This window comes from Scyliorhinus torazame, chromosome 16, assembly GCF_047496885.1.
Source record: "Scyliorhinus torazame isolate Kashiwa2021f chromosome 16, sScyTor2.1, whole genome shotgun sequence".
In the NCBI taxonomy this organism is placed as follows: domain Eukaryota; kingdom Metazoa; phylum Chordata; class Chondrichthyes; order Carcharhiniformes; family Scyliorhinidae; genus Scyliorhinus; species Scyliorhinus torazame.
In genome coordinates, this window is record NC_092722.1 from 52,262,231 (window position 1) to 52,289,303 (window position 27,073).

Sequence of the window (27,073 nt, forward strand, 5' to 3'; positions counted from 1 at the left end):
AGGCCAATTCCCGGACCAATTCGGGTTCAATTCCCGGACCAGCTGAGAATTCTGAATTCTCCCTCTGTGTACCCGAACAGATACCGGAATGTGGCGACTAGGGGCTTTTCACAGTAACTTCATTGCAATGTTAATGTAAGTCTACTTGTGACAATAAAGATTATTTATTTTATATACAGTTGCAGACAATCTCTAATAAAGCAAAGTATACCATATTCCTTCTGAATCCTTTCTCCCCCTGCTACCTTAAGGGACTGGTGTACAAGCCTCGATCCTCCTAGGGTCTTGCCGTTCATCTTATATTCCGTTGCTTATGGCTGATCTGTATGTGTTTCAAGTTCTACATTCCCATCACCCTCAATAACCTTTGATTTACTTGACTAACAAGAGTCGATCTACCTCCACCTTAAAAGTATTCAGTGATCCCGCCTTTCCAACGTTGCACAACCTCCGAAAGAAGAAAAAACATTCCTCATCTCCGTCTTAAAAGGGTGACCCCATATTTTAAAACAGTGCCCCTTATTTCTCGACTCGCTCACAAGAGGAAACATCCTTTCCACTCCACCTTGTCAAGACCATTTATGATCTGATATACTTCAACAAATATACTCCAACCTTTCCTCATAAGACAACCCACTCATTCCAGGTATCAGTCTAGTAAACCTCCTCTAAACAGCCTCCAATGCATTTACATCCTTCCTGAAATAAGGAGGCCACAACTGCACACAATATTCGAGATGTGGTCTCACCAATGCCCCTGTATAACTGAATTAAAATGGATTGGCTGTAAACCTGGAATCACAAGAAACCAATTGTTCCCATTGCTCAGGACATTTCATTGAGAATTTTAAGATCTGTAGAAAGGAACATTAAAATGCAAACAATTTATAGGAGGATCATGATCATTGAGATGATCTTAAGGGTGGAATCCTCCTTGGGACAGGCTTCCAAATCATACCAACATGATATCCACTGATTATATTTTGGTGTATCCCTCATCTATTGTAATGCTCTCCAAGTGACTGCTCTACCACATCGTCTGAGGTTTGTGCATGCACTTGAGTCACGGACCTCTATGAGCCATCCCATCTTGAGGCAACTAAAACTTCTGATAGCTACAACTGCAACTAAAACTTCTGACAGCTGTCCCATGCGGTGCCAGTATATCTGTGAGGCTGACCAATGGAGAAACAGGATTAACTAAATGACCATTGGGTGACTACACACAGAGGTAGACAAGGTGCCGACTAGGCTGTGCACGGAGTGCAGGAAGAGCTTGAAATAGGGTGAACTGTGGACAGGGCTGCAGAAATAACAATTGAAGTGGATGGAAATAGTGGAGAAAGAGATCAACTCATTTTTATTTTATAATTCTGTCCTATTTGCTTCATTCTTTTCGTCCTGGCGTTATTATCCTTCTTTGTTTCAGCTGCATATTCTTGTGGGTAGTGTTGAAAACCCTGAGATTGGCTGATCTCAACAGGCAGAAAGTGTTGAAATTTGCCTCAGTCCCACAGAGTGAAGGAACAAGATTCAGCCAGGGTCCCAATCTTATTAAGCAATTGGTTGGTAAGGATGACACTAGGCTCAGATGCATTACCCCTACAACCATGGCTCCTACTATCTAAGCTCACAGCTGAAGGTGACTTATAAACAGTGTTAAATGCCTTAAAAAATTGCTGAGACCTGGGAGTGTGAAAGACTTGAATTTATATTTCGGTGATACCTGATAGATATCTCAAAATATCTTACCCACTCTATATGGTGAGTTGTGTATGGGGAGGCGGTAGTGTAGTGGTATTGTCACTGGATTAGTTAACCAGAGACCCAGCGTAATGCTCTGTGGACCCAAGTTCAAATCCTGCCACTGCAGATGGTGAAGTTTGAATTCAGTAAAAATCTGGAATTAGAAGTCTAATGGTGACCATGAAACCATTGCCGATTGTCATAAAAACCCATCTGGTTCACTAATGTCCTTTAGGGAAGGAAATCTGCCGTCCTGACCTGGTCTGGCCTACACGTGACTCTAGACCCACAGCAATCTCTCAAGAGCAATGCGGGATGGGCAATAAATGCTGGCACAGCTGAATTTTTTTTTAAAATGACAGTTAGTTTGCACAGGTCCCACATGCATAATTAATCTTCCTTCCTTGGCAAAGACGTGACCAGGAGAACTCCCTGCTCTTCAAATAACACAGAATCTTGAATAACTACTTAAGCAGGCGGGTCCCTGTGGATGCTAAAGATCTGAAATAAGAACAAAATGTGCCTGAAATACTGAGCAGATCAGCCAGGGTCTGTGCAGAGAAAGAGAGTTAACATTTTGGGTCACGATAACCTTTCAACAGAACAGAGCCTTCAATTTGGCTTCTTCTAAAGGGAAGCATCTCTAATGATTCAATGATTCACTGATGGGTTGGTTTACATTATATACTAATATCCTGGAGTAGGTTTTCAAATTCACATGCTTCTGATTCAGAATCAAAAGTGCAACAGGTCTAAGCTAATACCTAAGAGCGTGTTACATAAAGTATTATAGGTACGTGTGTGTTTCACAGGAAATAACATATCCTCGTGTCACGCAGAAAGTAAGAGGAAATTTGTAGTATACTACATCAAAAGAGAGAGGTATTATGTTACAGAATGAGCAGCAGATAGCTGGGGTCTCTTACACAGGGAATGACACATGTCAGGATATATACAGGGAGGCATGGTAGCACGGTGGCTAACACTGCTGCCTCACAGCCACAGGGACCCGGGTTCGATTCCGACGTCGGGTAACTGTTGAGTTTGCACATTTCCCTCGTGGCTGCGTGAGTTTCCTCCGGGTGCTCCGGTTTCCTCCCACAGTCGAAAGATGTGCAGGTTAGGTGGATTGGCCATGCTAAAATTGCCCCTTAGGGTGGGGTTGCAGGAATTGGACGGGGGACTGGGCCTAGGTAGTGTGGTCGTTCAAAGGGTCAGTGCAGACTTGGTGGGCCGAATGACCTTCTGCACTGTAGGGATTCAATGATTATGTGACACTAAAAGCTCCAGATGTTGGTCGTCTTACATAGGAAATGACAGATTAGGGTGTCTTACACCGTGAATGACAGATGTCGGAGTATCTCACATCGAGACTGACCAATGGTTGGGGTGCGTTGCACACAGAATGACACTGATTGGCGCATGTTGCGTGGACGACCAATGATGTTGATGTGACATTTTGGGGTTGGGACATCAGCTTTGATCCAGCGCGTGATAGGAAGGACAGCAATTATGTCCAGGGATGGTGGTCTTATACGACCGCGTGACAGGAAAGAAACAATTGCAGGATTTATTTTTGCAGCAGGTTGCCAGGCCATTTACAGTTGTCCTCCCTGCATTGCAACATTAACAGCCTGCTGGACTTGATATTTGATCAATGATGGGAGGGAACGACAAACACTGTGATTTTTTTTTTGGATCAAAGGAAACTGTGAGCCAAACGGTGAGGAATCATTCAACTCAAAATTAAACTGGAAATTCCTTGGATCATTTTCAACTTTTTTCTCCTTTTGTTTCCTTCCTGGGTGGGGTCCATCCTACACGCGATGTCCCTCAGGTGGGATCACAGGTGAGAGCCCCTGGACCTCAGCTATCAATGTACATCAATCCTGTCTGTTTCTTTGTGTGTTGACTGAACACTGTTAATGGCTTTGAGTTCACCAGTAAACCCAGTCTGTTAATTGGTATACCATAGACACATTCCATTCCAAGTTGGTGCTCCCAGTTCATCATATTATAATTGTTTGGCTGTTGTTTTGTCATGAACATTTTGAGCTTCATGCTTGTCGAGCCTTCAAGGGACAGAGCTCTTCAAGATAAAGCTTTGTCATTTGAGACTTAATATACCGTCAGTGTAGCATGCTTGTTGGAAGAGCGGGGAGGGGCGGGGGGGGACCTTTGAGCTGGCGTTTCCCAACATTACAACACAGAGACTGCAGGCAGTGGATGTGGGCAGTGATAGCCAGCATGCTATTTGAGAGTTGGCCACGCACGCACATGCCAATATTTTTCTCCCTCGTGTCCACAGATGGGATTTCTCACCCAATGCATGGGTCACAATCAGGGATTATCCCTAGCACTGAAGCCTTTTAAGATATTCCTAACAGCCATCCTGAATTGTATACCTAACTTAAAGCTGTCAATTCACACAAACCCGCTGTACTTTAAACAGTTTTGTTTCCAAAGTAACATGTCGCTGGCCTGTAGTTTGACCACAAGGACATTCAAAGAAGGGAAAACCCACAGGAACTCAGCAGGTCAGGCAGCATCTGTGGAGACGAATTAATGGCCTGGATTTTCATCCTCGAGGCGGGTAGCGGAACTTGGAGAAAATTCCCAGCTTCCCGCGCTCGCCTCGGAAAAAGGTGGCTCCAGAGGCGAGATCTTCAATAGCGGGGGTGCGGGTGGGTGGTCGGCTCTGGAAGCAACTGTTAGAGGCAATGGGCGAATTAGGGGAAGGGCTTTTCACCACTCAGGCCCGCATGCAAAAGGATGCCCAGGAAGTCAGTCACCTCGAGGGGAAGGAGGTTATCAAGCTGGATTCACAAGGTTGTTTAGGAGGAGAGTTCAGAAGCCATCAGGTGGGTGAAAGTTGGAACTGTTGGTCAACTGGTTCTTAATGCATGAGCTGATGGCCCATCATGAGCCTTCCATAGGAAACTTTAGATTGTGTAGTCTGACCATTGGAAATGCGGAAAGAGTGTCCACACTGCAGTTATTCTCTGTTGCTAAAGATCCACCATTCCCAGTCATGTAGATGTCTGCATCTTCACAACTGCGGAAGGTCCCGACTCTGTGTGTCGAAATGAGAATTATAACTCATGGGCTGGTCTCAGGACCCCACGTGCAGTCTCACATGTTCTGCCACATGCCCTTTCGTATGTCAGCATTTCCAGTGTTGGCACCCAAAAGTGACTCACCCATAACCGTGATACCAGCACACTGTCTTTGCTGGTATTTGTGAGTCCAAGGGAACATCCAGAAGAACACTATAAGCTCCAGAAGCTCAGACACAAGCACGGTACATTCAACGAGGGCTGCCAGCCACCCAGGATTGCCCTGGATTCTCCAGCAATGGATTGGAAAGGCTGTATGGGCAAAGGAGTTCATAGGATGGGATGTCACGGTACGTGTCAGCTGGCAACCATGTACCCAAATTCTGAGCAAGGCCTACCCAACATCATCAGTCTGTGCACAACTCGGGATTTAGGTTGTCGCAGGAGATTGCACAGTCGCCAAGTGTGAGTGCTTTATTCACTGTCGCGGAATTTCGCAGAGGAGCGCAAATGACTGCGCCTCATAGATTAAATGCACCCCGGTTCTGCGACCAGGGCCTGGAGATCCTGGTGCAGGAGGTTGAAGACTGGAGAGAAACACTGCATCCAGTGGGTAAAAGGAACTCTCCCAACTTTGCCAAGAGAGCCTGGCAGGTTAAAGCAGCCACAGGGGAGCCCAGTTGGTGAACAGCGAGGATCTTGGTTATAATTTCACAAATGGTTCCGCGACCTGCTGTGCTCAGGCACGATGAGTCAATTGATGGAAGCGCGTATTTCCATCCAGATTGGGTGCCACATGAACGAGACATCAGATGGGACACAGTCGACACTTTTCCCCCCAATGTCAAGGACGACCAAATGGACATGGCATACATGTATCTCCAAGCAACCATGGGGTGACAATAGAACACCCATTTTGACACCCTCCCAAATAGATTAGGCTTGTACCTGGATGCAGGAGTCAATATCCTTAATTAATTGATTATTTTCAGAAGAGAACGCGAATTGCAAAGAAGATGGTCCGAACAAGGGTGAGCGTGCGGAGCTGAGTGATTCATGCAGTGTAGGAGAGGGTCTTACAAATTACTCGCATGCCCTCCCAGGACAGTGTTGGAGACAGTGAATCGCCCACTGCAAGTGCCGCAGGCAGTGTTTTAAGCACCTTAAAGCATGGTTCCATTGGCGAGAGTGATGGTTATTCACCCCGGGGGAACTGGACTGAGCATAATGGGGAGCTGGTGCATGGTAGAGCATAGAGGTAGGGCATCAGGCTCATATGGTTTCTGATATTTCATGCGCTCTCACATTTGTGTAACCCTGATAAGGGTTACACAAATGATATCCTGTTGTGTCTCCCACAGGTCACATCACCGTACACCCATCCCCCTGAGCCAAAACACCTCTTGGGCATCAGGAGAGAGAAAAGATGTCCAAGGAAATACCATCCTAGATTATCAGGCACAGCCCACTAAAACAGACACTAACAGGGGGAGGGAAGTGGCATGCGTTTAGAGTCAATTATACATTGTGTAGGTTTGAGTGCAGGCTGGGGTGTCAGAGCCAGAAACATCTGGGCAGAGTCACTCTCAGCGGAAGGAGGGCAGTGACTATGATACTCCAGTTGGCATTGACGTTGGGCCTCAGGAGCCACATTATGGGGCTCAGTGCTTGGATCAGTTGCAGCAAATGTCTGGGTAGCTGACAGTTTCCTGAAGCAATGCACGCACATGCACTGCAACGGGTATCAAAAGGAGCAGTGGTCCTTTGGATGCTGTACAATGTGGTGCAATGAAGGGGTGGGGGGGGGGGGTGCACATGCATAATACAAAGCCCAGTGGCAAAGACCGCTAGTCAGAGGAAGAGGAGGTGGTGGAGGAGGAAGGGCCATTAACCTCAGGTGCCAAAATAACCGAGGAGGAGAGGGACAATGGTGGAGATGTTGAGAGGAATTCCCTGGCAACCAGGGACAGCTTGGTACCACGGAAGCGAATGGCTGTCACACTGTTGACTTATATGAGACCATGGGCATCTCACCTCTTCCAGGAGATGTATATTCCCCGAAAGGAGATAAAACCTGCAAGTGTCCATCATACGTCTGCATTCAGCCACATTGAGGGATTAACCTTGAAATGCAATGTGTCAACGGGGCCTAAAAGTGGACTTTGGATGCAGTGAGATACAGGGCAAACACGTCATCGAGGGACTAACTGAAGCTCAGCCTCTATGCCAAGAGTGCGCCTGTGCAGTGTCAGTAAGGCTCGGTATATGCAGAGGTGATTGATGGACCAACAGAAATGTGGTAAATCAGGACTGTGCCACGTAATCAACTTTCAAGCCACACAAATGCCAGGCAACGGCAATCTCCAACAAGAGAGAATCTAATCATCTGCTCTTGACGCTGAATTCCCCAGTGTCAACATCCTAGGAGGCTATCATTGACCAGAAACTGAGCTTAACTTATATAATACTGTGGCTACAAGAGCAGGTCAAAGACTAGTAATCCTGCAGTGAATAACTCACCCTCTAACTCTCCAAAGCCTATCCACCATCTACAAGACGCAAGTCAGGAGTGTGATGGAATAGTCTCCACTTGCATGGATGAGTGCAGCTCCAACAACACTCAAGAAACTTGATACAATCCAGGGAAAAGCAGCCCACCTGATTGGGCCGGACACACTGGGAGGAGTAGCTTGTTTGAAAGTCTCTGCAACAAACTTAAATAAACCGCCTACAACCCGATGTGGACTCCTTCCTTTGGGAGTCTCTCGTGGAGGGCTGTTTGCACCAACATCACCCTCCCCGGCATCCTACCTGGCTCTGTGCTGGCTTTCAGGAAGGTTAGATGGGGGCTCTCTGTGGTGCACCAGTCATCCATTCCAGCATCCGTGTTACCACCAACAAGAGGGTCCTGTTATGGATATCCGACTTCTCATGTCCTGTCAATGGACAGCAGTCACAGACTGAGACACTCGGATGCAGGCAACACAGGGGATGGGAAGCTGGTGGTCATCGTGGCCAGGAGCATCCAGCCATGGCGGCAGGTATGGGTGCTGGCATGTGGTGCAGGGTGGGAGCGAGCACACTGTCGGAGAGTGGGGTTTGGTCACCCTCCAGCTGGGGGAGGGGGGGGGATGGGTTAGAGGTCTGTGGGGTGGGGATTTGTGCCAGGGGCACAGTGCTGCCGACTTACCCTGCCCACCCTAAAGAGATTGTGCAGCTTTTTCCGGCACTGCTATCCAGTCCTTGCATTTAGGCGCACGGCTTCTGCTACCTGTGCCTAGGCCCGGTGCACAGCAGCTGGTGGCAGCCTCCTTCCCAGCCCGAGAAACAGGGTGGCTCGCTTATCCGCCAAGGCACACAGTTGGGTCTCTAGCTCGGCATCTGCAAATCAGGGTGCCGCTCATCGTGCTGCCATCTTGTTGGTTGGGATGAGTGTGTGTGGGGAGTGGCTAAAATGCAGCTGCAGCTTGTCAGCCTCTTGAGTGGCAATCCCGAATCTGGCGAATCGGACACCATTTTTCATTGGAATAGATTGTGTTCCATCTGGCATCGGAGCTAGCCTGTTAATGGATCCTGAATTGCTCCGGCACCGGCGCCAATTTAGTTGTCGCAGAAGTTCACCGATTCAGTCCCGGTTTAAACACTTGAGTTTTGGAGCTTGTGAAGGTGAAAAGCAAATGACTTCCGGTCCTGCCCTATCTCTTTAAATGACTCAGCTGATTCATAATTGGTCTGTTTGCCATTTACGACCCACTGCCCTTTCACACAGCCATCAATATCGGAAATTCCACGAATGGGGTAGGACCTCCGGATCCGGGTCAACCCTCCACAGAATCGACCCGGCTCTATGAGAAACCAGGCCAACAATTCAGGTCGCTGACCTCACATCCAAAATGGGAAAAGTTAAGAGATGCCCCAGGTTTTTCAGCAGCTACTGAGGAGGGAGAGGTGAGGGGGCAGCAATAAAGGAGAGGGAAAGTCTATGATAGGGCAGGAGCTATGAAAAGATGAAAGGGTTGGTAGCACGAGGCGAAAGGTGATGGTAATGGGTTAAGTAAAGAGAAAGGATTGGTCTCGGGCAGAGTTAAATAACAGAATCATCAGCAATAGCCATCTAAAAAAACAAATAAAAAGTAAGGACAAGCGGGAATGTGAAGGGTAGAGCAAGTTTCAAATTAATGTCAAAAAGGTTTGGATTTGGGACACTGAGGCCGGAATTCTCAGGCCGCTCGCTGACGGTGGGATTCTCTGGTCCCGTTGGCAGCGCACCCCCACCCCCGGGTTTCCCATCGACGTGGGGCGGCTTCAATGGCAAGTCCCATTGAGAGCAGAGAATCCCGCCACCAGCAACCGGCGCACCGCTTTCCACGTGGCTGAGAGACGGGAGAATCCCACCGCTGAATATCACAACACAGATGACTAACACTGGCTAGATCCTGCGTGTCAGATTTTTCAGTCACGCATTTTATAACTAACTCACCTGTTCAGAATAGACACATGGTTAAAACAAGGCGTTGCTCTTGTCACATAATAACAGAAGAATCTCAAGTAGCATTCACATACTTCAGGTAGAATTCATATACATTCTCCCTATTATTTGCTACCGTTCTGTTTCTTTTCTGTGTTCCCTCTTTTCATGGGCCTCAAGGGAGATTTGTCTCTTGCCTATAGTTTGAATCGGAGACTTTCATTACCAGTGTGTCAGCTGCGCTGTCCATTCTTCCAATGACAGAAAGCCAGAATAAAGCTGGGAATTTCTAGAGTACCAAGCAGGACTTCACGATCCTGAATGCAGTATGCTTGTGACGATGTTCGGCTGCAGAGGTTCAGGTGACTCATCAGTCATTTAAAGCATACAGACTGTGGGTATCAATCATATCAAGGTTTCTAGGTCAGAGCGAAGCGGTCATGGCTGCTCCAGGTAAACATGGAAGTGCCAGCATTGATGTGTTGAGGTAGGAGGGTGGGATCTCACAACTGAACATGTGGGACTTTAACCAAATGCAAGGGAATAAGTAGGCTGGATGGGGAATGGATTAGTAGAGTGGCATGGTGGCACAGCGGTTAGCACTGCTGCCTCACTGGACCAGGGACACGGGTTCAAGACCCAGGCCTTGGGTGACTGTGTGGAGTTTGCACATTCGCCCTGTGTCTGCGTGGGTTTCCTCCGGGTCCTCCAGTTTCCTCCCACCGTCCAAAGATGTGCAGGTTAGGTGGGGCTACGGGGGTAGGGTGGAGAGTGGGCCTAGGTAGGGTGCTATTTCAGAGGGTTGGTGCCGATTCGATGGGCCAAAAGGCCTCCTTCTGAACTATATGGGTTCTATGGTTAGAGAGGCGGCAACAGTAGTGGGGTTTAACAGCCTATCTGTCCCTTTTCCCATTCTGAAGCATCTAAACAAATCCAAGAAAGTCATGGTGGCTTATTCAAAGTCCTCACTTTTAATTCCTACCTGTAGCTTTTCTCAACAGGCTCAATCTTTCCTGTTCCCAGGCATCCCCACCTCGCTGGCTTTCTCCCGCTAACCCTCAGATGAAAGATAAATTTCACACTGACACTGAAGTGCAAACAGAGCATGTTGTCAGATTCTAATTAGTTTAGTCTTCAATAAAACATTGTCCTGTCCTGTTATTGTCTCTATTACTTCTGTACTGTGACCATAATGGAGTTATAAACTGTGTTCCAGTGTTTTAAATGTTGTGAGAAAGTTCCGCCATAACCTACCAATCTACTTTTACAGCACAGTGCAGGCGCAGTGAGCCAAATGGCGTCTACCTGCGCTGTAATAACTCTGTGATTTTACATCCATCTTTAATTTCAGGCTTATTCCAACCCCTTGCCTTTTGGTATTTAACAGACGGAAAAATCCACCTCAATCACGTTTGTCACTTCCTTTCATAGCCTGGAAAGCTTCACCTTGGAGTCTGTGTCCCCAGGAGAAGAAGCCCAACTTGCTTCAACTTTCCTTACGGTTGAGCTTTCAAATTAAGTTTGCCAGCCACTCAGGACTGCACTGGATTTTTAAGGAATTAGAAATTAATTTTCAGCGCACTGTTGCAAGCCAACAATCATAGGGACCTCAGACAAAAATAAAATTCAACACTTTTGTTTGTTCGTTATTGGAATATAAGGCACGGGGAAGACGGCTATTGACTGTCAGCGAAGAATGGTCCAATTGAGTACCGATTTTGATTGGTGTAAGAAGGTAGTGCAATTTAAAAATTGAATTATCAGGTAACCGATGGCAGGGGTCATGGAAAAGCTCCACGAAAGGCGACCAACCAGAGCTGGAGAACCATCTTGGTTGCTTCCTTCCGCATCCTGCTATGGGTAGCAAGACCCTTTCTGGGACCGAGTGAGCAGAAGTGCTAGAATTAAGTAAAATCAAACAAACAGAACAACCTTTTTCTTTTACATTTTTTTTTAGCCTACCTCTCTGCTGTAGCTTATTTGGAACTGGAGATGTTTTATGTGTGTTTACTATTAAAATGGAAACCTCGACAATGCGGAGATGAACAGACCTGCTTGTTTTACAGCTGTGCGGAAAATGGAAACGGGCATCGAAATAGTCACCAACGGAAGATCAACCAACAGGAAGAAAGTTGCCAGAATCTGACCGATTTCACCGCCGCGCGAGTGCCAAGCAACCTGGACATATTCACTGCGTACAACGAGACCCTCCAGTGCTCCCATGAGTGCGTCCGTGCATCAATGCCAGTCTATGCTGACCAGGGCCTACACCAGACCACAGTCTACAAAACCACATTCAACGGAAACCGGTAAGGCTATCATATTAAAATTAAACAAAAATGTATTGACACCGCATAGCACACACTTCTCACCTCAGGAGGAAAAAATAAACACAGTTAGCGATTGACTGGTTCAAGTAGCAGACTTGTAATGGTTCCAGGTTTAGGGATGTTGGGCCTGAATCGGTGTTGATCGGTTTCACCTTTTCACTGGGAATGCCAAGACACCAGAGGTCCGTTCTGTGCTTTGCGACAGAACAACCCCGTCCCCTCCCGCAAACAAATGAAAGTGCAGTTAAAGCAAGACTCCCAGTGCTAAAGTTCCATAGAATCCCTTCAGTGCAGAAGGAGGCCATTCGGCCTCAAGCAATGGAACCATACGTAGGCCCATTCCCCCTCCATATCACCGTAACCTCTTCTAACCTACACATCTGAGGACAGTAAGGGGCAATTTAGCATGGCCAATCCACCTAACCTTTGGACTGTGGGAGGAAACCGGAGCCCCTGCAGGGAATCCATGCAGACACGGGGAGAACGCGCAAACTCCACACAGTCTGAGCCAAGACACTCACAAACTGAATATTGTGTTCAGACCAAAAGCATCTACACCAATGCTTCCCAAATCTATTCCCAATGTGACCCTATTTTAATTCCTCAGACCTCGTGTGACGCCAGGGTGAAAGATTACACGTCGGAGAGTTGTTGAGCAGGGTGGGGGAGAGGGAGAGGGTGGGGGAGAGGGAGAGGGTGGGGGAGAGGGTGGGGGAGAGGGAGAGGGTGGGGGAGAGGGAGAGGGAGAGGGAGGGGCAGTGATGGAGGAGGAGGGTGGCTTCTGTTGTTAAATGGGGGTGGGCTTTTCTTGTGGAACACAGCGTGCCCCATTCCCACTCCTTCATCCCATCTACCCCTCTTTCAAGCCCATCATCCTAGTGGGGGACGGAGTTGATTGAAAAGAAGAACACCACCTACCTATTCACTGACTTATTTTGCAGCTGAAATCGGGCCTGGGAGAGCAGTCCATTGGGCCACATCCATCAGCAAAAGAACATGAGGATTTAAAGGGCCCTCGCAGCTATCAGAAATCAGTCCAAGCTTCATGACAGCCATTGCGACATCAGAGTTTGTGACCCCAAAATCTCACCTTGTGATGAGAACTGAGGGTCGCGACCCAGTTTGGGAAGCCCTGAGTGGGGATGTAATATTCCAGAATTATTGAGAAGTAATTTAGTAATTTGGCACAGCAGCAATACAGCACAAATTACAATATACAAACACTAACCAAAATAATCCGCATCAATAAAGGAGAGCCTTAAAGGGAGCTTTCTGATGCATTAAGCAAGATTAACCAAGAAATATCCAAAATATTGTCCGTTTGATATTGATATGACTATCAGTGCTTGGTGCATACTCCAACCTCTGAAGTATTGTGTTTCCCAGGGAGCTGCCCTGTAACCAGCTTGCTGTCAAAGTTTTTTGAATATACAGGCAACTGGCAATCGCATGGTAGATTTTGACCCATTGAATCCTTTGCTCTGCTTTCATAGACACTGGCCTTGCACAGAAATCCTTGGAACAGTTTCAAAGGTTAGCTGGACACAACAGATATAACCAGAGAAATGCAGGGGCCTCTTTTGTTCCATGTTGCTCCAAGAGTTCTCGAAATAATCTCCGTCTCCTATTTAAAAAGGGACTGGAGCTACTTGCTCATTTAACAAACTTGCCCTCTCCTGTTGTGTCAGGAAGTGCACAGCTGCCCTTTGAGCTTCCTTTGAGGCATCAAGCCTACTATATCATTCTGGAAGACATGTTCCTGGCAGTGTCTGGTTCCTTTTCCTTAGCGACTTTGCCTGCTTCTTTTTTTCCCCCCTCTTCAATCTTTTCCTCTCCCCTGCACTCCTGAAGGCATTGACTTTCTTGCTGGGGTACAGTCCTGCAATCATTCTTTACCGCCTAATACCTTGCCCAGGCACCAGTAATCCATGCGTCAATCCTGGCAGAATGTGTAGACAGATGAGTTGTGGTGTGTTGTTGCTGGATAATTACATGGAATTGTATTGAATTTGAAACACTGAACTAGGCTATTTGCCCAACAGGTCTATATACTGGTGCTTATACTCCATCAGAATCCCCTCTCACCTTAGTTCATCTCACTCTGTCACCATATTTTTTGATTACTTGCCACCCCACCCCTCCCCCGTCCCGATGCCCTTGTTTGCATTCCACCTAAATGCCTCTGTCACAGAATCGCAGAATTGTCACGGCGCAGAAGGAGACCATTCGGCGCACCATGCCCGCCGCAGCTCTCCAGATGAGCATCATGACTTAATGCCATTACCCTGCCTTTTCCCCGTACCCCTGTACAATGCTTCTATTCAAAAAAATCATCGAATGTCTTCTTGAATGCTTCAGTTGAACCAGCCTCCACCACACTTCCAGGCAGTGTATTCCAGACCCCAATCACTCGCTGTGTGAAAACGTTTTTTTTCACCTCACATTTGCTCCTTTTGCAAATTACCTTAAATCTGTGCCCCCTCGTTCTGAGTTCTTTTACGAGCGGGAACAGTTTCTCCCTATCTACCCTGTCCAGCCCCCTCGTGATTTTGAAAGCCCCTTCACGCTGTCTGAACTTCTCCTTAATTACTCATTGAACTTATTAGTGACTCTTTATGGTTTCCCCAACAAAGTGAAATATCTCTATGTTCATTGTATAGGATCCATTCATAATTTCAAAGACCGACCCGGAGAAGGAAATTTGACAGATTTGCATCTTCTTTACCCGGTACTAATGTAGCTCTCCTCCATCCACTCCTGGCAAAGTCAGCGCTGACTACTAAATTTTCTGATCTCAGTGGTCAAATTATTCATTTGCTTAACTAGCTGAGCTGTTGGCACGGTCCAGGTTCGTGATTCTATGGGCTGGATTTTAACTGGTCCACTGGAAATGGGCTGGCAGGTTTGGGTGGGGTGGGGGGGTTGCCCATTCTAATGTGTGAGGTGTTGTGCCCATCACATTCCCGTCACATTTGTTATTTATCAGTTCCGGGGAAGGCCTCCTGCCCAGAGGGTAATTGAGATTGAGCCAATTAAATGGGCCAATTGACGTCCTCCACCCATCACCACTGGTATTTTACCAGCACTTGGTGTGGGGGGGGGGGGGCATTGTTTGGCGGTCACCCAAATGTTAACTAATGGTCAAAAACAATACGGCATATTTGCATCATCGCATGGAGTTACTTCAGAATATTGTAACTTTTATGGAGTTTCCCACCAGCAGTCCTGCCCCCACTGTGACGGGGTTTTAAAATTTAATCATTTGTTTTTAAAGTAATCACAGAGACTTGTTCTGTTAGCTCAATGACAGCTGTAAATCTTGGGTGTATCCATCGCACTTGACTGACAGCATGGACAGGTCAACAAAGATGCCGCCATATAGAGACCACAGGCTTTGATAAACTGGTGCTCGGGCATTGCCACGAGTCACTGTTCCAAATGTTGGAGGAGGTAAGGGGGTAAGCTTTGAGAGGCTCCCCAGGAGTTGTGGAGCCTTACTGGATGCTAGCACTGGCCAGAAGGTTTTGAATGCTCTTTAAGTATGATTTTGGAGCGATATTTTTATGCAATGAGACTGCATGCAAGGAATACAGCCTTGGAAAGCTTACCCTTCCATAACAATCGAGTCACTGGTTCAGTCCCCTGTTAGTCTGACTATTTTATCTGGAATAATGTAGAAATGCAATGAATTATAGACGCAAACAGACCTTGAATTGGTCTTGAACTCAATGTGGCAGTTGATACGTTGGGTGGGATTCGGCCCCGGCTGGCATGACGCCAAAGGCCTTTCCCGCCGGCCGGTCGGCGGCGTGCCAACCACTCCAGCGTGGGCAGAGCCCCTCAAGGTGAGGGCTTGGCCCCTAAAGGTGCAGAGAAATCTTTGGGGCGGCCCGACACCGGAGTGGTTCCCGCCACTCCATCCCGCCGGGACCCCCCGCCCCGCCGGGTAGGGGAGAATCCCGGCCCATTTGTTTAAAAAAAAACCTTTAAGTTTATGTCGGATAGCAAAACAGCTCACTTTTCCTTTATTCCTTACAATTAACATACCTAAATTCTGAGAATATAAGTTCTTTACCTCAGATTGTGGAACAAAGACTAGCATTTGTTCAAGATGAGTTGACTGCACAGGTCAGGAACCATTGATGATGAAGTCATCGCACTATAACCTCACAATGCATAGCTACTCAGTTCAAATGTAGTTGCTCAAGGAAAGTTCAAAAATCAATATTGAATGATTTGCACCCAAATCGGGAGCGCCGGCGGCGGGTCGTACATGGACTGCGGGGAGGGGGGTTGGGGAGCGTAGGCGGCGTGCAGGGCTCCCAGTTCTCCCGGGACCGCGGTGGTCGGGACCCAGAGCGGCTGCGCCTGCGGGTCGCACATGGCGTGCTGGGGGGGTTGGGAGGCATAGACTGGCTGTAGGGCTCCCTGTGGCCCCGGGACGGCGGCGACCTCGCGGGATCGGCACACCACCGCATAGTGGCCCTTTTTCCCGCAGCTTTTGCAGATGGCTGCGCGGGCCGGACAGCGTTGTCGGGGCTGGTTCGCCTGGCCACAGAAATAACAGCGGGCGCCCCCGGTGCGACTCGGCGTTTGGGCCGCGCAAGCCTGTGGGGTGTCCGGGGGGGGGGGGGGGGTTTGCCGCGACGGGTACGTACGGGGCCCAATGGCCTGCCGCGCGGTCGGGGCCGTAGGCGCGGGTAGCGCGGCGTAGAACTCGTCCATCGATTCTCCGGGAGCTTGCCGTCTCGTCGCGAGCTGGTAGCGAGCGTAGATTTGGTTAGCTGGGCGGACATAGAGACTTTTCAGTGCTGCGAACGCCGTCTGGAAATCGTCAGTGTCTTCGATGAGGGTGAAAATCTCCGTGCTCACCCTCGAGTGCAGGACCTGCAGTTTTTGTTCGTCTGAGACTCGGCCAGTGGTCAGTCTGAGGTAGGCCTCGAAGCAAGTCTGCCAGTGTTTGAAGGCTGCTGCCACATTCACTGCGTGGGGGCTGATCCTCAGGCATTCTGGAATGATCCTGAGCTCCATAGTCCTTTTTAGGCACGCTTAATAAATTGTAGCGCACAAAGACTCCATGAGACGAAAAGAGTGAAGTCGATGAGGCTTTATTAAGCGTGTCTGTTCCCCAGCAGCCCGATAGTAAACTGGCCTGCGGGGGAAGGCACCGGCTTCTTATACTTCGCCTTCAGGGCGGAGTATGAGGTCAACGGCCAACCAGGACCCGGGATCTGTCAGCCAATGACATTAGGGCTTCCAGTCCCACATGACCCCCAATACATACTACCACATTCACCCCTTGTCAAAAATGAACCCGGTGGGGTGATGCTTCGTATGGTGGTAAGGGTTTACAGGGCTGGTCCTGGGAGGATAGAACAGTTACATGGTAATACAGTATTGGACAGTATCGTCCTGTTACAACTATTTACAGAGGGTATAGGAAAAACAAAATGTTCATTGAACAGTCCATCTTTGTTTTACATCGACGCCACGAGTCGGTCGGGCGGTCTGGTCGTCCGTGTCGATTGCCTCGGCCCCGGCGGTGGTGGTGGTGCTTGTACCAGCGTTGTCGCCTCCGGGAGCCGCACGGTTTCAGCTGTCGGTGCAAAGGGGAGGGGGACTGATCCTCCTGGGAAGGGGGCGGTCGCGGGGTGCGGCGGCGGCAGGAAGGGGGGCGGTTGGGATGATGGTGTCAGGGGGGTGTGCGTGCTGCCGGCGGGTGCCAGATCCCGCAGGGAGACCGTGTCCTGTCGGCCGTCGGGGTACTCCACGTAGGCGTACTGGGGGTTTGCGTGGAGGAGGTGAACCCTTTCGACCAACGGGTCCGCCTTATGTGCCCGCACATGCTTTCGGAGCAGGATGGGTCCTGGGGCCGCCAGCCAGGTTGGCAGCGACGTTCCAGAGGAGGACCTCCTAGGGAAGACAAGGAGACGCTCGTGCGGCGTTTGATTAGTGCTTGTACATAATAACGACCGGATGGAATGGAGAGCGTCCGGGAGGACCTCCTGCCACCGTGAAACTGGGAGATCCCTGGACCGTAGGGCCAGTAGGACGGCCTTCCAGACCGTGCCGTTCTCCCTTTCTACTTGCCCGTTCCCCCGGGGGTTGTAGCTGGTCGTCCTGCTTGAGGCTATGCCCTTGCTGAGCAGGAACTGGCGCAGCTCGTCACTCATGAAAGAGGACCCCCTGTCGCTGTGGACGTATGCGGGGTAACCGAACAGCGTGAAGATGCTGTTCAGGGCTTTAATGACTGTGGCCGCGGTCATGTCGGAGCAGGGAATGGCAAAAGGGAAGCGGGAGTATTCGTCCACTACATTAAGGAAATATGCGTTGCGGTCGGTGGAGGGGAGGGGCCCTTTGAAATCCAGACTGAGGCGTTCAAAGGGGCGGGAAGCCTTAATCTGGTGCGCTCCATCTGGCCTGAAAAAATGCGGCTTGCATTCCGCGCAGATGTGGCAGTCCCTTGTGACTGTACGGACCTCTTCTAAAGAGTATGGGAGATTGCGGGACTTGATGAAGTGGTAAAACCGAGTGACCCCCGGGTGGCAGAGGTCCTCGTGGAGGGTTTGGAGGTGGTTAATTTGTGCGTTGGCACATGTGCCGCGGGATAGGGCATCGGACGGCTCGTTCAGCTTTCTGGGCCGGTACAAGATCTCGTAGTTAAAGGTGGAGAGCTCGATCCTCCACCTTAAGATCTTGTCATTTTTAATCTTGCCCCGCTGTGCATTATCGAACATGAAGGCTACCGACCGTTGGTCAGTGAGGAGAGTGAATCTCCTGCCGGCCAGGTAATGCCTCCAATGTCGCACAGCTTCCACTATGGCTTGGGCTTCCTTTTCCACTGAGGAGTGGCGGATTTCTGAGGCGTGGAGGGTTCGGGAGAAAAAGGCCACGGGTCTGCCCGCTTGGTTGAGAGTGGCCGCTAGAGCTACGTCGGAGGCGTCGCTCTCGACCTGGAAGGGGAGGGACTCGTCGATGGCGCGCATCGTGGCCTTTGCGATGTCCGCTTTGATGCGGCTGAAGGCCTGGCAAGCCTCTGTCGACAGAGGGAAGGTCGTGGTCTGTATTAGGGGGCGGGCCTTGTCTGCGTACTGGGGGACCCACTGGGCGTAGTATGAAAAGAACCCCAGGCAGCGTTTCAGGGCTTTTGGGCAGTGCGGGAGGGGAAATTCCATGAGTGCGCGCATACGTTCGGGGTCGGGGCCTATTATCCCATTGCGCACTATGTAGCCCAGAATGGCTAGCCGATCGGTGCTAAAAACGCACTTGTCCTCGTTGTACGTGAGGTTCAAGGCTTTGGCGGTCTGGAGGAATTTTTGGAGGTTGGCGTCGTGGTCCTGCTGATCATGGCCGCAGATGGTTACATTGTCGAGGTAAGGGAACGTGGCCCGTAACCCATGTTGATCAACCATTCGGTCCATCTCCCGTTGGAAGACCGAGACCCCGTTTGTGACGCCAAAAGGGACCCGTAGGAAATGGTATAATCGCCCGTCTGCCTCGAAGGCTGTGTACTTGCGGTCACTTGGGCGGATGGGGAGCTGATGGTAGGCGGACTTGAGGTCCACGGTGGAGAAGACTTTATACTGGGCAATCCGATTGACCATGTCGGATATGCGGGGGAGAGGGTACGCGTCAAGTTGTGTGTACCTGTTGATGGTCTGGCTATAGTCAATGATCATCCTTTGGTTCTCCCCTGTCTTCACTACTACCACCTGCGCTCTCCAGGGACTATTGCTGGCCTGGATTATGCCCTCCTTTAGTAGCCGCTGGACTTCGGACCGAATGAAGGTCCGGTCCTGGGCACTGTACCGTCTGCTCCTAGTGGCGACGGGTTTGCAATCCGGGGTGAGGTTCGCAAACAAGGACGGGGGTTGCACCTTGAGGGTAGCGAGGCCGCAGATAGTGAGTGGGGGAATGGGGCCGCCGAATTTAAACGTAAGGCTCTGTAGGTTACATTGGAAGTCTAAGCCCAGGAAGGTGGGGGCACAGAGTTGGGGAAGGACGTTAAGTTTGTAGTTTTTGAATTCCTTCCCCTGTACCGTTAGGGTGACTATGCAGAATCCCTGGATCTGTACGGAGTGGGATCCTGCAGCTAGGCAAATCTTTTGTGCGCTGGGGTAGGTAGTTAAGGAACAGCGTATTACCGTGTGGGGGTGTCTAAAACTTTCCGTGCTCCCGGAGTCGACTAGGCATGGCGTCTCGTGGCCGTTAATTAGGACCGTTGTCGTCGTCGTCTGGAGAGTCCGGGGCCGAGCCTGATCGAGCGTAACCGAAGCGAGCCGTGGTTGTAGTAGTGCGGTGGGGTCCGTTGTTGCCGTCCAAGATGGCGTCGGGGATGGACAAAATGGCTGCCCCCATACATCGTACGTGGCTGAGGGGTCACAAGATGGCGTCGGGGGTGGACAAAATGGCCACCCCCATGCGTCGTACAGGTCGGGGGCGGTCCAAGATGGCGGCGCCCCTCCTCCCCTCGTGGTGGTCGGGACCCAAAATGGCGGCGTCTGCGGGTCGCACATGGTGTGCTGGGGGGTCTGGGGAGCGCTAGGACCGCGCGGAGTTCCTTCACTGCGAGCGCCAGGGCCGCGGGCGCTAGGACCGCACGGAGCTCCCTCTCTGCGAGCGCCAGGGCCGCGGGCGCTAGGACCGCGCGGAGCTCCCTCTCTGCGAGCACCAGGGCCGCGGGCGCTAGGACCGCGCGGAGCTCCCTCGCCGGGGACAGCGGTGGTCGGGGCCCAGGTAAGTTGCGCCGGCGGGTCAGGCGTGGGGCGCGGGACGGGGGTGAGGGCCCAGGTCGGCACGCCGGCGGGACAGGCGTGGGGCGCGGGGTGAGGGCCCAGGTCGGCGGCGCCGGCGGGACAGGCGTGGGGCGCGGGACGGGGGTGAGGGCCCAGGTCGGCGGGTCAGGCGTGGGGCGCGGGACGGGGGTGAGGGCCCAGGTCGGCGGGACAAGCGTGGGGCGCGGGACGGGGGTGAGGGCCCAGGTCGGCGGGTCAGGCGTGGGGCGCGGGACGGGGGTGAGGGCCCAGGTCGGCGGCGCCGGCAGGACAGGCGTGGGGCGGCGAGCGCTAGGACCGCGCGGAGCTCCCTCACCGGGGACAGCGGTGGTCGGGGCCCAAGTCGGCGGAGCCGGCGGGTCAGGCGTGGGGCGCGGGAGGGAGGTGAGGGTGGCGTTCGGGACGCGAAAGGCCCATTCCTCTCCGTGGAGAGTGTTGGCCGGCACCCAAATCGGGAGCGCCGGCGGCGGGTCGTACATGGACTGCGGGGAGGGGGGTTGGGGCGCGTAGGCGGCGTGCAGGGCTCCCAGTTCTCCCGGGACCGCGGTGGTCGGGACCCAGAGCGGCTGCGCCTGCGGGTCGCACATGGCGTGCTGGGGGGGTTGGGAGGCATAGACTGGCTGTAGGGCTCCCTGTGGCCCCGGGACGGCGGCGACCTCGCGGGATCGGCACACCACCGCATAGTGGCCCTTTTTCCCGCAGCTTTTGCAGATGGCTGCGCGGGCCGGACAGCGTTGTCGGGGCTGGTTCGCCTGGCCGCAGAAATAACAGCGGGCGCCCCCGGTGCGACTCGGCGTTTGGGCCGCGCAAGCCTGTGGGGTGTCCGGGGGGGGGGGTTTGCCGCGACGGGTACGTACGGGGCCCAATGGCCTGCCGCGCAGTCGGGGCCGTAGGCGCGGGTAGCGCGGCGTAGAACTCGTCCATCGATTCTCCGGGAGCTTGCCGTCTCGTCGCGAGCTGGTAGCGAGCGTAGATTTGGTTAACTGGGCGGACATAGAGACTTTTCAGTGCTGCGAACGCCGTCTGGAAATCGTCAGTGTCTTCGATGAGGGTGAAAATCTCCGTGCTCACCCTCGAGTGCAGGACCTGCAGTTTTTGTTCATCTGAGACCCGGCCAGTGGTCGGTCTGAGGTAGGCCTCGAAGCAAGTCTGCCAGTGTTTGAAGGCTGCTGCTGCATTCACTGCGTGGGGGCTGATCCTCAGGCATTCTGGAATGATCCTGAGCTCCATAGTCCTTTTTAGGCACGCTTAATAAATTGTAGCGCACAAAGACTCCATGAGACGAAAAGAGTGAAGTCGATGAGGCTTTATTAAGCGTGTCTGTTCCCCAGCAGCCCGATAGTAAACTGGCCTGCGGGGGAAGGCACCGGCTTCTTATACTTCGCCTTCAGGGCGGAGTATGAGGTCAACGGCCAACCAGGACCCGGGATCTGTCAGCCAATGACATTAGGGCTTCCAGTCCCACATGACCCCCAATACATACTACCACATTTATTCAAACCCTTTACTGTCCAATTCAAATCAAATATCGCATCCTTATAATTACAGCACCCTTTTGGCTTTATTGTGAAAACAAAGCCCTTTGTGATGTTCCAGAAAACAGTGCTGCAAGGCCGCAGCTTCGTCCTTCGAGCTCTGGCTGGGATTCTGCACTTGGCTTTGGTTTCCATGGGCTAGGGAGGGAAAAATGATCAGGGCCGGAATTCTCCATCCTTTGGGATTCTCTGTTCCGTTCCTGCCAGCAGTGCACCTCTGCCGGAGATTTCCCGGCAGCATGGGGTGGCTCCAATGAAACGTCCCATTGATAAGCGGCGGGAAGATAGAATCCCGGTGCCAGAGAACGGCACGCCGCTGAAAATCACGCAGCTGGGGGACCGGAGAATCCAGCCCCAAATGTCCAGGTCCTGACCTTGGTGTCATCTGGCAAATCCTGCCGGAAAGGCAGACAGGACAGGACAGTGCCCAACAATGGTGGCTCCTACATTCTTAACAGCAAGTACACAATCCCCTTCGAGGCTCATGCTTGAGTAACAGTTACTTGGCCTGCTGTCTCCTTAGGAACTGTGCCCTGACAAGAGTTAGCCCTTCAAGGAAATGAGGGGAGACAATTGGAGGAGGGAGAAAACCAGATCACTAGAATAGACCAGTGTTGGTCAAGTTAAGTGCTGGAATAACTGCAGCACTCTTCCTTTTATCAATCTCTGTACCACCTATTATGCAACACTTCATTCCCCACCCCCCCCCCCCCCCCCCCCCCATAGTCATTATTGATCTTGGCTGTTTTCTTTGAATAATGAAACTGTAATAAAACAATAGAAGCAGATCAGGGTCGCACAACTAATTTGAACTAATTGAAACACTTTCCCACGAACAGTAAGTTACGCGCTGGTTGGACTAAATTAAGCAACTGAAAAACAATGCAAGTTCTATTGTGCAGTGCTATCACGCCTAATCTTGGCATGGAATGATGAGGTACATGACATTGCACAAACCTATTCCGCTATCCCCAAATGTTGCAGTCAGCAATCAAGAATCCTTTGTTTGTTTGGTGAAGTGTATCTTTTCATTCACTATGCTGACACAGGTTTTGCTAAAACCGTAATGTACGAGGTGCATGTTGTGCTCGGGTCTATTCACCTGTTAATCAAAGATTTCTCAAGTTGTTTATTTTTTGGTTGAAGCACACTAGCCACACACAAGGTATATGCACCAATATATTTGTAGAAACAAGACTGTGTCCTTTGGAGAGACGTGAATAATTTTAACCTGTGGAGAGAGAAACAGAATGAACGGTTAGAAGGTCCTCATTTCTTGGCTAACTATCAACTCAGGTGGAAAAAGCGGAGGGTAGCCCACCAGCTGCGTTGCCGACTTTTCCCGGCATGTTTGTAAACACAGGGAGGCAAGGTGGCACAGTGGTAGCACTGCAGTCTCACGGCGCCGAGGTCCCAGGTTCGATCCCGGCTCTGGGTCACTGTCCGTGTGGAGTTTGCACATTCCCCCCATGTTTGCGTGGGTTTCGCCCCCACAACCCAAAGATGTGCAAGGTAGGTGGATTGAACACGCTAAATTGCCCCTTAATTGGAAAAAAAAATGAATTGGGTACTTTAAATTTAAAAAAACTAAAATGTTTATAAACACTAAAATATTAAGGAGGTGGGTCCCATTTTTAAAAAGACGCCCTGATGTCAAAAAGGTTAAAATATACAAAAGGAAATCCATTCACCCCTGCAACAGAACCCACCAGCACAACAGATTAACCCCCCCCCCCCAACCCCCTCAACATCACCATGGAGAGATGACATGTGGCGCAGTGATTAGCACTGGGACTGCGGCGCTGAGGACCCGGGTTCAAATCCCTGCCCTGGGGTACTGTCAGTGTGGAGTTTGCACATTCTCCCCATGTCTGCGTGGGTTTCACCCCCACAATCCAAAGATGTGCTGGTTAGGTGGATTGGCCACGCTAAATTGCCCCTTAATTGGAAAAGAAAAGTAATTGGCTACTCTAAATATTTTAAAAAACAAGCACCATGGAACCATTGCACCAGCTCCCCGCCGCCCCACCCTCAAGGGCACTGACCACCCCCACATCCTTCCCACGGACACGGAACCTCGGCACCTCACCCACGAACCTCTCCCGCTGACAGTGCCGCACTGGTAGGGAACATCCTGGCCATGACTCTCAGTCCACGACAGCCACAGTCAGGGGCGAGCTGATCGAAGGGCAGGGGGGTCTCATTCGGGGCTGGGATTTTTTGTATAGGCGATCAGGGTAGGGTGAGCGGCCGATTGGGGGCACTATTTCTGCGGTCCAGGTCCGCGGTCTGAGTCTGCCATGGAGCACGGTGCGGAATACAGCTGCCTGCTAGCCCCTTATGTGAATCTGTGGCCTTTTGACGCCAGTTTTCCTGATGTAAAAGACCACAGTTTTCACGATGGCATGGGGATATAGTTCCAAAAATGGAGAATCCCGCCCAGAGTTGGCCGACAGCTGAATGGAAAATCCCGCTGCCGGCGGGGGTACGCCATGCCCGAAAACGGGGCTGGAGGGACAGAGAATCCCACCCACATTGTTTCAAGGTGGTCATTTTAACACGATCAGCTTCTGGAGGAATGCACCGTTGTGTTTTTTTAATGTTTTAGTTCCAGACTTCCACTCTTTAGATTTAATAACTAGCTGCCCTTCTGAGCAATAGAGGTACTTTTTCATTCTACCTGGCATTGCCCGGTGACAATATAAAACGATTCAATAAAAGTGACAGGAAATCAATAGCATTGCATTTGTTAAAGAGGTAAATGGATACTATGCCGCAATGTGGCGGTGCATACATTGTTGTTTTGCATGGTTGACTAATTGACAATTACTTAACCTACTGACCACTGACTAATATGTTAATTTGCTAATGCAATATTGCAAGATATGGGGGCATCTTAGCGATGGTCTGTTACATTTCAGTTTGAGTTTGCATAATGTTCATGCAAATGCTTTAAATAAGCATGAAAAAGTTTTTATTTTTCTCATTTAGCATGGAGGGAAGGGGAAAATTTCCTATTTTGTGACGTCATAAACATGTTTAAAAAAACACCTCTTTTGACAGAAAGCTCAGAACAAACTTTTCCATGATTTTGAGCTTAACATGTATGTTCTTAAAAAATAAACACCATTCTGTGGTCTGTTGTTGCTAACTTTTGATTGCTTCAATTGGCTCTGTTTTATAACCTTTGTTCTCGAGTTGCCAGATATCTTGATGGTACCGCCACGAGGTTCAAGTTCAAGTAATGATCAATAACTCAATACACCGATTAGTAAGATTCAAATCAAAGCACATTTATTATACACAGTAATCGCTACTCATGCACAAATTATACTTCTAAGCTACTTCTACAACTAACAGGCCTCTACTTAGCTTTGGACTGGCCCACCAGGTCAGGGAAACAAATGGCCTTTCGTTCGGGTTCTGAGTCTGCGGGATTCGAAGTTGGTACGGATTGGTAGCTAGGAGCGCCTATCTCGTAGCGAGCGTTGACTTAAGACTTACTGGATATCGGCGGCAGCTGAACCGGTCACGGTCAAGGGTTGGTTCGTGTTGCTGAATGACCCGGTCAAGAAGAACGATTTGAACTTGGGGGCTTAACTTTATAGTCCCCAGGGGCTTCCTGCCTTTCGGGGCGGACCCTGTACCTGGTTCCAAGTGATTGGACTTCGTTCCAATTGCTTGGTTCGATTTCTCCAATACTGGAGCGGTTCCCTGATCGATGGGCGGTCTTGAGGTGTCTGTTAACCTCTTTTGTGTTGGCTCCTGCTGGCGCCGGGGAGTCTGGCTTAGCTTTGTTAGTCCCAAATGTTGCGATTGTTCCCGGGGTCGCTTATTAGTCTGTAGACAGTGCAAAATGGTGCTCAAAAAGATGATGGGGTATCCTACACTTGCATTTTCTGTGTGTTTCTGGGCAGAAGGTGAAAATGACAAGGTATTAGTGTATTGCTGACAATGTGCAGACAGACCACTGATCTAATCTGGTAAAAAAAAAACAGCCACAGTATAATTTGACAAAGTCAATTGTTCATACTGGCTTAGTCCATGCTGTTATTTCAGTCGAACACCTTGCCCTTATTAGAAACTGCCATTTTGGAAAATAACTCGAAGAACAAATGTTTACCCGCTGAGCGAATAGTTTAACACCAGCCTCTGTTCACTCTTCCGAATGACTCAGCCAGAAATGTAGGTCTAAGTACTTGCTTTCATGGAAGTAGGCACTCGTGGAGCACAGATTGAGGCCACTCCTCCCATCTAGACTGCACTTGCTGTTCTGAAGAGGAATGCAATTAGTCCTATTCCCGCATTCCTGCACCGTTCCCTCTCCTCCCAGTGTTTATCCAGTTCCGTCGAGAAGATTACCGGGCAGTTGTATTTCAAATCCTAATCATTTACTGGGTTCAAAATAAAACTTTTTTCCTTTTGTTGCCTCTCATTCCTGAGCTAATCACCTCAAATCTGCACTCTCTAGTTGTTGGCCCTTCAGCCAATGAAAACAGTTGCTCTCTATTTCCTCCATCTGAACCTTTCCTGATTTTAAAACACCTCCGTAAAATATCATTCTAACCTTCTCCGCTCTCAGGAAAATAATCTCAGCTTCTCCAGGCTATCCATATAAATTCAATCCCTTAAACTGGCACCACACTGGTAAATCTCTTCTGTATACTTCCTAAAGACTTCTGTCCTTCCTAAAGTGCGGTGCCCAGAATCAGACACAGTTCTCCAGCCGGGGCCAAAATAATATTTTATATGGATTCAGCTTAACATCTTGGCTTGTGTACGTTTCAGCTTCTATTTAGAAAGCCATGGATCGCATATGCTTTAGTGACTGCTCTGTTAGCCTGCCTTGCCACTTTCAACTATTTGTGGACAAACACCCCCAAGGTCCCTCTTACACTTAAAAAAAATACTTCGTTTGTATTGTCTCACCTCACACTTTTCGGAGTTGCACTTCACATGCCATATTTTCTGTCAATTCCACCAGCACAGTTATGTCCCCTTGATTTCTATTGCTATTTTCTGCACAGTTAACAACAGGGGCTGGATTCTCCGGGCCCCCAGCCGCAACTTTCTCGGCGGCGTGCCGTTTGCTGGTGGCGGGATTCTCTACTCCCGCCGCTTCCCAATGGGATTTCCCACTGAAGGCACTCCACGCCGCTGGGAA

General features: G+C 50.2%; 1 protein-coding gene across 1 annotated transcript in view; it reads left to right on the plus strand.

The window, feature by feature from the left end:
* ajap1 (adherens junctions associated protein 1) overlaps positions 1-27,073 on the plus strand; it is a 430,540-nt gene that overhangs the window by 318,137 nt on the left and 85,330 nt on the right. The window contains exon 4 of the mRNA XM_072478480.1: positions 11,337-11,579. Coding sequence (XP_072334581.1) covers positions 11,337-11,579 — 243 coding nt within the window. The remainder of the gene's footprint in view (positions 1-11,336; positions 11,580-27,073) is intronic.